General features: G+C 38.1%; 1 protein-coding gene across 4 annotated transcripts in view; it reads right to left on the reverse strand.

Moving 5' to 3' along the window:
• Nucleotides 1–458: 458 nt before the first annotated feature.
• LOC132609593 (piezo-type mechanosensitive ion channel homolog) overlaps nt 459–14,930 on the reverse strand; it is a 34,576-nt gene continuing 20,104 nt past the window's right edge. For 2 of the 4 annotated variants that reach the window (XM_060323650.1, XM_060323649.1), the window contains 11 exons: nt 13,956–14,084; nt 13,663–13,836; nt 13,287–13,520; nt 8,784–10,325; nt 5,541–8,020; nt 4,767–5,159; nt 4,270–4,428; nt 1,554–2,057; nt 1,188–1,329; nt 963–1,107; nt 459–868 (listed from right to left, as the gene is read on the reverse strand). In XM_060323650.1, coding sequence (XP_060179633.1) covers nt 733–868; nt 963–1,107; nt 1,188–1,329; nt 1,554–2,057; nt 4,270–4,428; nt 4,767–5,159; nt 5,541–8,020; nt 8,784–10,325; nt 13,287–13,520; nt 13,663–13,836; nt 13,956–14,084 — 6,038 coding nt within the window. In that variant the 3' untranslated portion in view covers nt 459–732. The remainder of the gene's footprint in view (nt 869–962; nt 1,108–1,187; nt 1,330–1,553; nt 2,058–4,269; nt 4,429–4,766; nt 5,160–5,540; nt 8,021–8,783; nt 10,326–13,286; nt 13,521–13,662; nt 13,837–13,955; nt 14,085–14,930) is intronic. The other 2 variants (XM_060323651.1, XM_060323652.1) reach the window with 2 other exon arrangements.

Raw genomic sequence — 14,930 nt, forward strand, 5'->3', positions numbered from 1 at the left:
TAGTTTTAACTTCAAATTCTACTTCCAACTCAGATATTGTGAGATACTGAACACCTTTCTCAAAGATTATAGACGAGACTATCCGGATACTCCACAAAGAAGGATTGCACTAATGAGTGCTACTGGTTGGAAGAGAAAATGAAACTTATATATGTATTCCTTTAATTTAATGTCACAGAAAATTGGCAAGAGAGAGAAACCTGAGAAGTGTTATCTACATTCAACCCGAAAACTAAAAACTGTTTCATGCTATAGTGCTAAATCCCAACTCTGAAAGGGTTTTAAGGAAACAGGGAAATAAATGGTCAATAAACTGCAGCAACATTTGGTGAAAGGGCAAGACAGCCTGTGCAAAGTGTGTATTGACAAACATAAAAGCAATCCAGACTAAATGGTACAAGTATGTTATACCAGAAGCAGGATCAGTAAACATCACTCACAAAGGAAATGGACACAAATTAGATGGATAAGAACCTTTCCATTGCCAAAAAAGTTTTTACGTTATACAAAAAATTGTTGCTATATTTGCACTCTGCCCTATATTTACAGATGTTTCTATCATCTACTTTGGAGGCTTCAGCATGAGGAATCAATACATACGATCCTTCCCAACTTCAAGCCAAAAAAAGACATTGGGAAGTTTAATGGTATTGGTTAGTATTTCTCTTCTACATAGGCGTTAGGACAAATATCCGTTGTCAAACTATGCAGTTGAGAGTAAACTCTTATGGACTAATCAGGCTTAGTATACTCGAGCAACATATGCGGAGATCTATATATCTTCACTAGCGTCCAGTACAGGATTTCCTCCACTCCGAGCTCACCCTCTGCTCTTGCAGCATATATATCCTCACAGATGGCAATCAATCTGCATGGAACCAAAATCGTACATTTTTGCTTTAAGTAGAACTGTACTCGATTTTCTTTACAACAATGTTAATAATCAGACAATGACTTATTACCTGTCACATGAAGGAAGATTTTCATATGGGATTCTCATTCGCAAGTCGGAGCACTGCAGTCTGATGAAGCGACCAACTGCTAAAACAAATGTGATGTAGAGACCCCATATACTGAACTTGCTGAGAGTTTCACCTAGCAAACCCTCTAAAACACATACAAATTGTTAGTGATCAACACACTTCACTTACTTTCTCATGCTATATGAAAAATAATCCATTACTTACGCGGTGTTTCCTCTGATACAATTATGGCTATAGGCCCTCTCAACCCTCCACAGCCTTTTACATTCAGTGAATTGATATCATGGAAGGACCACCACTCAGAGACTCCCCGATTTAAAATGATATCCGCGCTAACACCATTTGCCTATAAAAATCAGTTATGCAGACAAATATCTTTAGTTAGCTACAAAATAGAAGATGAAATGCAAAAATTAATCTGATAGTAGCTTTAGCCAACTTCTTTTCTTACTAGGGAATATATCAAAGTTAATATGTTGAAAAATATCCCAAAATTTATCTACCTTCTGGTGACAAGAAAATTCAAATAACATATAAACATTCAGCTTTAGTGTTTAGTAAGGTCCTTACCGCCTCTTCAATAGTCCTAACTTCCCCAGAGCCAGTCACGCGAAAATATCTAGGATATATATTATACGCGCGGAAGCTATTGATGGAACCATTCAAAACTTTCCTAACTTCCAATGGCTTTGGACAATCCGCAGGATCAAGAGTTCTTTCATATTTCACAACCTCTTTGCCCTTAGGCCTGTCCCTTGTAAGAACCCAAGAAAATTTAACTTCCATATCTTTCAGAGACAGAATGAATCTTCTCTGAACCACATCCGGAACCAGCCACAGAGTATTTGCATCAGGTTGGCAGCAGATAAGTTGGATATCATTTATATTGTATGCATTAAGATAGCCGTTGGGATCAAGATTCAAATCATCATGGAGCTGATTAAATGGAATCATTTCACAAAGAGTAGTCTGGTAAAGGGTTAACCTTCCTCCACCTATTTCTTTGATATCAAGCTGAACCCTCACATCATTTACAGGATTTGCTATGTTAGTTGGATTGCCACTGCTGTACATCTGCACCGAAGAACAGCTTCAATATCTCCCAATTTAAAAGATCACAACACGAACTTCCAAGAAACAATTAGAAGTTATAGAAAGGAAAATTTGAATAAGCTGGGGATGCCTGATAATAATTTTCAAATCTCACGTCTATATGGCCACACTGCTAATAAATAAATATCATCTTTCATGTATCGTTCTTAGTTCTTACCCCTTTGTTTTCCTTCTTTACATATATGTTAATGCAGGTATATAGTAACACAAAACATTGCTTATCATTTACATTAAAATTTTCAGTCTCTTAAGAATACTTAGTCATGGAACTCACAAATTGGCACCTCAGAAAGGAACTGTATGACTAAAACCAACACACGAGATGCTCCTCCCCTAATGGATGAGCATGGGCATGTCATACATCACAAGTTATATTTCCAGAAAATAAATAAATTAAAACTGCTTGATTCCTTTATCATATTTTTTGATCAAGTATAAATGTAGACTAAGATAATCCGATTCCTTTATCATATATATGAGGTGAGGGGACCTTTTAAAGCAAAAGGTGATCCACTATCAGTTGAAGCCAAACTTATTTTATTTTGATTCTTAGCAATGTTGGGAAGAGGGCAACTACGGAGTTATATGAAATAAGGAAAGTTTCCTAATTACTGAGATTTCTACGTACTATGACATAATAATTAACATCATTCCACATAATATTCTTAATGATTCTTTTTTTTACTTTCACCAATAACATAATCATTAAGCACAATAATTTTATGATTCTCTTAATTTTCAACACACACCGTCAAGCTTAAGGTGGTCAGACAATAAGAGCTTTATTAATTGCAAAGGAAGAAATTCTAAAAAGTTAGAAAATACAGTCGCCTGAACAGTGTTTCCGAAACAGTGAAAAAGAAATACAGGAATTATGTTCTCCTGAATTTCACTGGTAAATGGACAATGAATTTAGTAAAAGCACACAGAAGGAACTATTCTTTATCACTAGAAAGAGGAACAGTTATGCAAATCTCCAGGGTATCATCGCCTCATCGGCTTAGCTTGAGTGGCGCTGAAGATGAAACAGAAAATGTGGAAAAGGACAAAGAGGAGTAAACAGAAAAATGCCACAATGGTGACAGAAAAAAATTGCTGGAGAAGTCTTCAGAGGAACAGCCAGAAGAGGCAATCCTGAGATGGACATTCGAAAGAGGCGTAATGACACCAGAATGATAGATGCATAATGCCTCCAAAATAGTCACTAGAAAGAGGCATAGTATTGCCACAACTATCACTCACAAAGAGGTGCAGATGGTAAAAATAGAAAAGAAAAAAGATTTTAGCCAGTCATAGGTGGAAGCTACAAATTATTCTTTCCTCCTCGGTGAAAGAGGGCAAAAAAGGTGTGTGGGAGAAAGAATTCTAAAAGGAGAGAAGATTTCATCCACCAAGCGGGACAGAGTGCGACCCCTAAGCAATTGGGGTTCTCACTTATCGCTTGGGGGTCCATCTCATATGAAAACTTTCACTCACTCGCTTGAGTCGGACTCAATCACTTTTTGAGTTTGAAATCATTCGTTATTCACTGTCTTGCTTTACCAAGATTTAAAGGCTCTGATACCATGTGAAAGGAGAATGAGAAAAGAAGAGAGAGAACTCATATTAAAATTGGTTATTAATATGCAAAAAGAGAAATTCCTGATAATTAAGATACCTATATGATAAAATCATATAGTGTTCCATACAATATTAGTAAATCTCCTGATTTTCTAAACATAAAAGAGATTCAAGAAGTAGAGCAGTAGCGGAACTTCGCAATGTAGTGAGACAAAATGTTCGTTGCATAGGATGGATGTGAAACATATACAGGAACTTCTCCAGTGTCAGCACGAAGGAGAAAAAAAAGAGATGTGATGAAGATTCATTTCTTTGAGTAAGACAAATTCTACAAGTTGTTCGGTGATATGAAGGGATTCGTAGATATAGATAATACTCTCAGACTGTCTGGGCATGCAAGCACTGATGCAGAATCGATGATTACATATTTTCCTTATTCCATTTCAGCGATTCATTAAAATGATTTCATAAATACATAATGTGCTCCAAAAGATTTTATCTGTTTATCTGAATGAAATAACTACTATATACTTTATCCTTTTATCTGAATGAAAATCTTGAGTTGCCAATTGTATAGCACATAGATCTGAGGATCAGTTCACAAACCACTTACCAGCATGGGAGCCCAGATTACACAGATTAAGATAAAGAACAAACATATTCCGTTACAGAATTTGGTCATCTTGGTCTGCTTCTCCCCTGGTCTGTGTGTAGCTCTGTTCAGAACAGCATCACACTTGACAAGGTACAAGCTCGCATTTATGTCTTCCAACTAGAAAAAGTACCAAAACATCAGTCTCACGAAGAAAATACTTACCTTCTCACTGTTTTTTTTAAGAAGATATGCTCACCCCTTCTAACTTGAGAACCAAATCAGCGAAAAGGGACTTCTTTTAAAATTAATTCCTGCTAGGTGCTAAAAAACAGAAATGAGCTGGACATCTTTACACTGAGTCAAGATAGATAGTTATGCAATTACGGCTCGTTGTACACCAAACTTGCTAATTCTCTCCAGCTTTTTCTTAATCTTTCTTTCTTTTTGAGTGGGGGGGGGGGGGGGGGGGGGGGAGGGGAGGTAAGGGAGATAGGAATTTGGTGATTTGATCTCACCTTCAGCCAGTCATACATTGTCAATGAAGTCTTTGTGCAAGACCAGTCCAGTACACACCGTAATTCATACAGGAAAGGAAGAGCACGATATAGCCGGTAACCTAGATAATTTATTTGAGTAACTTTGCTGGTGAGGAATTGGCGATACAATGTGCTCTTGTGAGGAACACCATAGCGGATTTGTATGGCTTGCAATACCAGAGATATTGCTTTTGTCAGATATATTGCACGGAGGGCTAATCCAGCAGCACTTTGCTGTGCATCTATATTCCAAGCATATTCCGTGACGACATATGTGAAAAGAATGAGATTTGAAATGTAAAAGATCACTTTTCCTGTGGCAAATGAACAGAGGTATATGATGCGGTCAACCACAATCAAGAAGAATATTGCCTGCAGAAAAACATAGAAGAGAATCAGAGACCACATATTATCATGCTGCAGGTATTACTATTTCAGCCGGGTTATGGGAGCTTTCTACACAGTATCCTGCTAATCGAAAAACAAGAATCACTGGCATATTCCTTCAGAATTGCAATTCTGCCGACAGATGAATAAAACCTAAACATGTCAATACTGCAAAAAAGATAGACGGCAGCTGTTCGACATTCTTTATTAGTTGGTCAGTACTGGAAGCTTTGATCAGTAGAGCCAAAACAACTTTTTTCCCCAAGGAAAAGGCTGTTCATTTGTGGTTTTCCCCACAACAGTGACCAATATCTTCGATAAAAAAAATCTTGCAAAGCATGATATAGACAATGTAAACATGCTTACCATCAATATAAATACATAGTCCTTGGGAAACTGATCCTCAAGTTGGGAAACATCCAAGAACTCACTTTTGTTTTTTTTAACAGATTGGTAGAATATAGCAACCAAGAAGAACACGCTCAAATCAGCACCAAAAATGTAAGCATAAAGATCAACTTCCCTTCTACCCCCGCCTACGATGGAGAGTATAGGGTATGGAAATCCAACTTCTTCAACAGCACCTATGCTTTGTGCTTCACGAATCTCGTTTGCTATGTCAGCAGCTGGAGTGAGTGATTTGAACTGTTCAGGTGTACATTCTGTCAATGGGCAGGCATAAACCACTTCAAAAACAGCCAATGCGATGTTTGGATTTTCACTACTCTTTTCAATGCTTTGAATTTGGACCCTACTAGAACAAGAACAATGGCTGGGGTTTTGGTTTTTGCATCTACCATCATGCATAAGCCTTAGTAACTGATTTATTCCAGATTCAATCCTCTCTGGTTGGATTCCATCCTCTGGCCACATGTGAACATCCATGGACAACTGCACAAAGTATGGTGGCGATTCTGCCTCCTGTGTTAGTGATTTCCAATATCTACTACAGCCTCTGATCGCCAATTTCACCATATTCTTGAATGGAAGGAAGAGTTTCTTCGCCTTCTCACTCCACCCAGATGCCACTAGGTCCTCCTTTGGGTCCAAAAGTCTACTTTTCCAAGTACTGTATCCCAGAGAAAACCATTTACCATCTTTTGCAGTTATAGAGCTCTGTATGAGGGTGAACAAGTACACCAGAAATAATGGCAGTGAACTTATGACAAAAGCTGATGTTATCCTTTTTGTAGGAAAACCCAACTCTTGAAGAGTAGTGGACAGAATGCTAAAACCACAGTGCTGAATAATTATTTGATAAAGATACTGGACCAAAATGTATATTTCTGTGTAGATTAGCATGGTGACCCAAAAAATGTAACTTGGCCCAGTATTCACACAAAGCGCGTATAGAAAGAGAGCTGCCAGGTACACCATAGAAAGCAAACTGAAATTCCAAAGAAAGACAAGAAGAAAGCCACAATAGCACACAACATCATTATTTGAACGCATCTGGGACCATATGTGACAGAAGATTCTCCCAATTTGCAGACTTGCTGCTTCAGACGTTCTACTCCTATCAGATTGCAGAGAAGAAGAACGGTCCAGACGAGTATACGTAGTATTCTCACCCTCTCTCTCATGAGATATTCCCTCCCCAGCAGTTGAGGTCTCATTGGAATCAGACTCATCTGGTGGAATGTTCAGAAAGCTCACAATATTGTTTACAGCCTGATTCCCAATGGACTGTACTTGAGAAACACCATCACCGATCAACTGTACTGCAGAAACTAACGGATTATCCTTAGATTGGCCTTTTATTTTGTTTTCTTTGTCCAGGTTCAAAGCATTATCACCTGCATCTTCTTCAACTTCACTTATTTCACACAGAGGAGCTTCAATAGGGTGCTTCAGAAGTTCTGTTGCCAATGGGCTTCCTGCCCTGGTACTATTTGGAGATTCAGGGAAATCATGAGAAAAAATAGAGTCTGAATTAACATTTATCTCCAGTTTATCTGGTCTTCTTTCCTCTATATTCGGAGCTGAAAAATTCTTTCTCCTCCTTATACCCTCACTAGCAGGAGAAGTGTCACCACGGGTGGCAGCAGAATTTGTATCTGTACTATGAAGCTGTATTTGTAGGTTGAGCATCTCAGACTTCATCTTCTCCACTTGCAAATTTCGCTGGCGTTTCTTCTCCTCAGATTCTCTAATGTGCTGTAACTGAGCAGTCTTCCAGGCAGCTTTCTTCTCTTGCTCACGTACAACAGCACCAATTTGTTCCGCCTCAAGATAACGGAACACATATTCAAATTCTGGGGAAGAGAACATATACGATTGCAGTGAGACAAGCACAAAAATTATGATCTCGACCAAAGCTGATCTCGAGGTAATGCGAAAGCCATAGTCATATTTATAGAATCCAATCACTTCATAAATGTAATCTATAGTTTCACATTTTCCCGCATTAAAATCACCAATAAATGGAGACTGATAGGCCAGAGAGAGAACTATGACAGTAAAATTGTACATGCGAAGATACTTGAATATCTTATTTTTCTTTTTCAAAATCGAAAGCCTCATTCGGAAGAAGATCAGAGCAAAGCAAAGATATCCAAGATGTAGAACATCATACTCGAGGGTCCCCGTTATCAGTATCAAAGCAAGCACGAGGTCTAGAAGATGACAATAGCAGTAGAGTCTCAAGTAGTCAAGAAAGGTCCACATGCTTTTGGTTTCAAATGAAAGATCTCGCCACACGAAAGAATTCTTGCGCTGTGAGAGCATCTGACGATACGTAAATGACCCTGATAAACTGGATGTGCGATCAGCACGGAGCTTGAAACATGCAAGCATGAAGACAACATAATAACTGATCAGCATTCGAGGGTCATCAACAGTAAACCCTGTCAGAAGGAAAAGCCAAAAACAGTTCAGAAAGTATAACAAAAAGGTTTCAGCAAAACATCTGCAACACAAGTTACTGGTGTTAAATCTCGAATCAGATATTTAAAACAATTCACAAAAGAATCTGCTCCCAAATTTTAAGAGGAAAAAAAAAAGGCATCAATCCATTACTCTTTTAGCTACTATTTGTTCATCTAAATATTTTGTTTCAGTGAAGATGACAACTTCAAATAACAGCTTATTTGAGCTAACTTGTACCAAGAGGAGGTGGGGGACGCGGGGGGGGGGGGGGGGGGGGGGTGGAAAATTGGGTTTTCTCCCAGTTAGTGAAATTCAAATCCAAAAAGGAATGGGTTCTGCAAATGAATAAGTTAATGCTTCTGAATATAAAAATGGATACCATACTAGGAAAAAATAAAGGAACAGATGGAAAAGCACTACTTTGAAGGCAGAAGGGAAAGAAAATGTTAATTTTCCTAGATTTTTCGTTTTTGTTGCACGCATGAGCTTCCTATTTGTATAGAAGATTCAACGGGCGTCTTTTGTAGAGAATCACTACTTTTTTTGGTAGGTTTTCTACTTTTTGGTATACCGCTATGATACAGGCTTTGTTCCCATCATTAATAAAATTCATATTACCTTACAAAAAACCAAAAAAAAAAAAAAAAAAGGAACATTGAAAAATAGGGAAACGCATGGAGGTGAAAAAAATCAGATGTGGCGTAACAAACTACAATGCCAAATATTACTGAAGAGTCATACCAAGCCAACACTTTTTACAATAATCAAAATATGCATCTGAGCTGCTCCAGCAATCATGACAATGCACGGTCTGATTTGGTATATTCCGATTTAAAGGCATCAACCTCTTCCACATGGCAAAGTATTCAAGCAAAAGAATCAAAGTAAACAAGAGTACAAAAATCGGCCAAACTTTACGAATGATCCGCCGTTTCAGAAGAACACAAGAAGCTAGCAAAGCAATGTAGAGCAAGGAGACAGCGTTAAGTAAAGCAAAGCTGGCGAGAAGCAATGCGAGCATATTAATCTCAAGCCCAAAGAGGTTGAACATATTCTCCACCCAGAACTTCAAATAAATTTTCAAGGTAGTCTTCTGCGTTTCAAGTCTTTCTTTTCTCAGTGAAACAACAAGCTTCTTATTCCACTTATGACTCTCCTGTCTGCTTCCCCAGATAGAACCAAAAGAATATTTACTCCTACTGCTATACTCGGAGACTCCTCTGCTGGAGGATACATCATCAGATGATTGAAAGAGATTCTGGCCGAAGTTAGGCCATGACTTGCTTGATGGCCGCATCCCTTGCGTAGACAATTCACTGGAATCTGTTACTGGCTTGCTTTCCCCATCAGGATCTAAAGGTAGTACATCTTCTTCTGAGACAAATAGTGGACAAGGTTCCTCAGATCTATTGCCATTCAAAAGAGAAGTTGGCATATTTTCCAACCAATGGAAAACATTATACTGAAGTGTACATGTGGCAATGACAAGCACTTTCGCCCTCAAACCTGCTTCAAGGCCCCAAAAGTTTGGTCTATACACCTCGAGACCCAAGATAACAGATAAAGCATAATGCTTTTGTCCAGGAAACATCCCAGCCTGTTTACCCCACATCTGAAACAGATATTCCGTGGCCACTATGAGTCCAGTGTAAATCAAGAAAAACTTGGATGGTATTCGGGAAGCTTTTGGCAGGGTTGTACAGAGGACAAGCCCCAGAAGATAGAAAAGCCCAAATGCACTTATTGGAGATAATGATGCATAAAACAGTGCTATGAACAAAATTTTATGACTGTGCCAAATGAGAAACCGTCTGATGAAACCGAATATCCCAAACTGCGATGGACCATGATCTTCTGAATGGATGTATTTGCTTTGTCGCCTTTCATAGCTATACATTTGCATCACAATTACGATTGCAAGAGACTGCCATACATTTTCCAATAGTGATGCTCCATGGTCATAGCCAAGGTATACCTTAATATCAAGGTTTCTGGACATCCAGGCCTCAAAAGTGGGAAAAATGCTCAAACTATAGATGAGAACAAACACTAAAATTGCATAGAGCTTTAGTGGATACCATAGGCGCCTCTTCGTCTTCTCAACTAGTTGTCTTCCAATGATCCAGAGCAGAAGGAGGAAGATGTATCCGAAAGACACATAGTTGGGTGTCACCAAATACACCGTGATAAGAATGGTCACAAAAGCTATATAGGTTCCAAATGATCTATATACAGACAAAAATCTCTTCCCTATAGCACTGAGATATGACGCTATCCTTTTTTCTGCAAGAAATCAACACCATTAGGATAAGATGGTAAAACGGGACAAATTAAAACGACAGTTGTAATACATCAGAATTTGTATGAGCCAATATCCCAACATTAACCAAGAAAACTTGACAAGTACCAATTGCCATTACATTAAGTTACAAAAGAAAATCAGTCAACTAGTCTTCCAAGGACATCCACAAGTTGCATGCCACAGTCTGTCAGAAGGTAAGACCTGAGAAAGCACATCTGGATCGAATATCCAGTAACGACAACAACTACTACTAACCCCAAGTCCTAGGCTATATGTAACCTCACACACCATGTCACTCCTTTTAAACTCATCTTGGTCCAATATTATTGAAAATAAGAATAATAAAAATAAAAACATAGGATGAAAAATAAAAGTACTAAAATGACTAATACACAATCTAAACTAATAAGTATCGTCTATATCGATCTTTTTCTTCCATTGTGCCCGATGTTTTCCTAAGTCGCAGGATCCAAGAGATTGTAGGTCCTCGAGACAACTTTCTTCCAAGTGATTTTAGGTCAACCTAGTCCCACCTTCACTTACCATGGTGTACATCTAGGGACCAGTGCATTTGGTATACATGACCAAACCATCTCAAGCGACCTTCTTTCATTTTATCCTCGATATATGCTACTTGAACCTTCTCGCGAATATGGTCATTTCTAATCATGTCTAGTATTGTATGATCGCACATCCATCTTAGCATATGCATATCTGCGATACTTATCTTGTGGATATGTTAGGACTTATTAGAGGCCCAACATTCACTCCTATATAACAATGTTGGTCTTGTACATGTTTTATAGAACTTACCTTTCACTTTGATAGGCATCCTTCAAACCATCCGATTATGATTTTATGTGTAACATCTTCATCTATCATTCCATTCTCTTAGAACAACAAGCATAGATATCCGAATTGTTTGCATTTAGGCACCGCAATCACATCTAATATCACTTTGATTTTGCTCTATGTTGACTAGACTTTTTTTTTTTTTTTTGAGACTGGCAACATCTCTTATGTTGACTAGACTTGCAGTGCATATATCCAGTCTTACTTCTTATCCTAAAACTCATGTTTCTCCATAGTTCAAGCTTTTGGTTGACACTTCCGCTGGTTTCATCAATTAGCACAATAGCATCAGCAAATAGCATACATCATGAGACCTGATCTTGCATGATGTTGGTTTGCTCGTCCATAACAATGGTAAAAAGGTACGAGCTCAATGTCGATCTTTGGTGTAAACCCATAGTTATGGAGAACTTCTTGTACTTCCTATTATTATTGTCACGCTATTGATGACTCCTTCATACATGTCGTTTATGGCATTCATATATTTAATATGAATTCATTTATTTTCTAACACCTACCAAAGGACTTTTCATCAGTCTATCATATGCTTTCTCTAGGTCAATAAACATCATGCGTAGATCTTTTTTTCCTCTCGCGATAAACTTCCATCAAACTCCTTGGCAAAAATATAGCCTATGTTGTAGATCTACCAGCATAAATGAAAAATCTAAACGGTTTCTCTGTCGCTCTTGTAGTATCGCTAAGTCTACATTCTAACACTATTAGAGTTTCATCGTAAACTCATAAGTTGTCCATAATAGTTAACACAACTTTGGATGTCTCCTTTGTTTTTATAAAATGGAATCAGGGTTTCTCCACTCATCAGGTATCCTACCACTTCCCAGTATAACATTAAATTTTCGGTAAGTCATCCTACTCCAATCTCTACAAGACACTTTCAAACCTCTACGGTGTACCATCTAGACTGCAGGTTTTCTAATCCTCATACTTTTCATGGCATCATATACCTCTGCCAGCCTACTTCTATGAGTGTAGCTAAAGTTTCTATCACGCACAGATGTTTGGAGATCTAGAATGCCATTATGAGTTGAACAATTGATCAAAACAACCTCGACATCTCTCCTTTATCTCATTATTGCTGTCAACACTTATGGGGAATCGCCTTTATTACAACTTACCTAATTTAAGTCCTCGCTTCTCTAGAGTTTAACAGCCTTGAAGTTTTCAGTGGTTATTTCTTGTAAGATCTAGCTCCAGAGTCCAATGAGCTAGTTTGTACATATTTGCCTATTTGGCTAAATAGTAAGTTTTAGTTTAACCAAACAAAAAGTCCTTACTTCTCTTCTCTCTCCGTCGTGCTATTTAAATATTTCTTTCTCCCCTTCTGGTGTCCCTAGTTTTTGCTACAATCCATCCATGACTTCTCCTCCAGCTTTTTCAATAGCTTTCTTAGCTTCCGTCTCACCACTGTTGTACTCTTCAAAGACTTCTCATCTTCTACTTTTGGTAACTACCTATAACACTTTCTTTTAGCTCTAATAACTCTTTGCACCTCCTCATTCCACCATCAGAATTCTTGTGGTTGAGGTCCTACACCTTTAGACATACCTCATATTTAGCTTGCTACTCTTTTAATCCAGCCTAACATTCCTTCCACAAAATTTTTGCATCCCTCTCTAGGTCCCATTCTTCTTCCTCCTGCAGTTTTTTCTTGAAATGATAGCTGGTTAGTGTCCTTTAATGCCCAAAAGTTTTCTCCTTTCTCACTCTACCCTTACACTTTACATCAACCAATGACCAACCTATGTTGGACAGTAAAGGCTTCTCCTGGTAATACCTGCCTGTCCTTACATAAGGTTCTATTCCATCTTCTAGTACAACAACAACGACATACCCACTGTAATCCCACAGGTGGGGTATTCCATCTTCTAGTAAGGATGAAATTTGTTTTGAGTATGGTTACCCCACTGTTAAATGTTGTTAGGTAACAATCTCTCTTTTTAAAATATGTTTTAGCTACTACTAAATTATAAGCTAAAGTGAATATCCAGTGACTGATGACTTTAATTTCTTCTTTGCCCATTAGAAAACATGCAACCATCACGAATTGGCTGAGAGAAAATTCATACCATGTGAATGATCAGGATCATGGTCTCTATTGGTGGAAGAGGCATAAACTGACAACAGGACTGATTTGTTTAACCCAGCTTTCAAAATACTAAACCCCATAGGAGGACAAGGTGTATGCTGCACAATGGCTGAAAACGAGAATAACATATCAAAGCCATGGTTATGAACTGCACAGAAGCACGCAAGCACAGCTATCTCGAGGAAATCATAATAGCTATCGCTTTGGAGTAGACCTGCAGGAGTCCGGAAGAATGCTTCAAACCATGAAAGAAAAACAAATGCGGTAGAGAAAGAAAATGCGCGAGAGCAGAGAGAAATGAGCTAATTATTCATTCTTTAGATGAAATCAAGACGACAAATCAAAAGAAAACATACCCAACTGAGACAGGATCACCATACTCAATGAGCTTTCATGCTCCAGTGTTTTAGAGATTAGATTAAGCTGAAGAATATAAAGGACCGCAAAATGAGCCTCGCATAGAAGGATTAGCGACTGGCGCATCTTTTCATTGATGTCATGGCTCAGAAGATAAACAAAAAAGAATATCACTGAAACAATAGAAACAATCAGTTAAGACCTTGCACCAGATCATGCACTACATAATTCAAACTAGTTGTTTTTTGGGTCCATTAAATCAACAATCGAGCCAGACTGTGATACTACTTACTATATACAGCATGGATGAATCCAGGTTTTGTTGCAATAATGAATATTAGGACTAGCATAATAGCCCGAGAACATTTCCGTAATCCCCAGGCGACTGTTGCCACAATTAATACTTTGGTCTCTTCTTTCACTGCAAATGCAGAAAGATAAAACACAGTGATGCTATTGAAGTGCTAGGGGAAAACTGAAAAATCTAAGCGGAAGCCACAAAAATTAAGAGACATAGTATGGAACAGAAATTATCTTCCAAACTATTCTTGCACCCCATTTTATGAATCAAAAGAATTCCCAATCACAAATAAATCAAGGAAAGGCGAGCAAATTATGAAGCCTTTACATGCTATCGACAGTATTAACAGCAGCCTAAGTTGAAGAAATGATATGCTCGAAACAACTTCTGCATCTTCTAGATGAAGAGATCAGTATTCCGGGAATTGGCAATACTGACAGAAAGGGTAAGGGATAGGAACAAAAATTTAGGTGTTGTTCTACTAAAGTAGTTGGCCTTACAGAAGGTTTCAAACCTCAAATTAAGTGCGTAGCTAACCAATCAGTAGCCAAACTAGCCAGATATATGGCACACTCAATTGATGTGACTCTTCCGGATGATTAACATATAGAAAACAATGAAGCTCATTTTCATTCAATGTTCACTGAAATAACAGGAGCAAAAAAGCTACCATGATTTACCCATTAGGACGGTGAATCAATAAAATTCTTACTCCAGCAATGATAGTAGTATACTTATTGTAGCAAGGCTAAAATTTGCTTTTAGCCAATCAAAAGGCACTATAGCCCTGCATGGTTGGTGTGTTACATCTGATTTTGGACACAGAGAAATAGTGAGCTAATATTGAAGGTTTGACTTATGATCTGTTAATCCTATATCACGACCCAAAACCAGCTAAAACTCTACTTTAGCATTCTGCCAACATTTGCTAATATGAAGACTACATATACACTCACACTTATCCAT

This window comes from Lycium barbarum, chromosome 9 (genome assembly GCF_019175385.1).
Source record: "Lycium barbarum isolate Lr01 chromosome 9, ASM1917538v2, whole genome shotgun sequence".
NCBI classification, from domain to species: Eukaryota; Viridiplantae; Streptophyta; class Magnoliopsida; order Solanales; family Solanaceae; genus Lycium; species Lycium barbarum.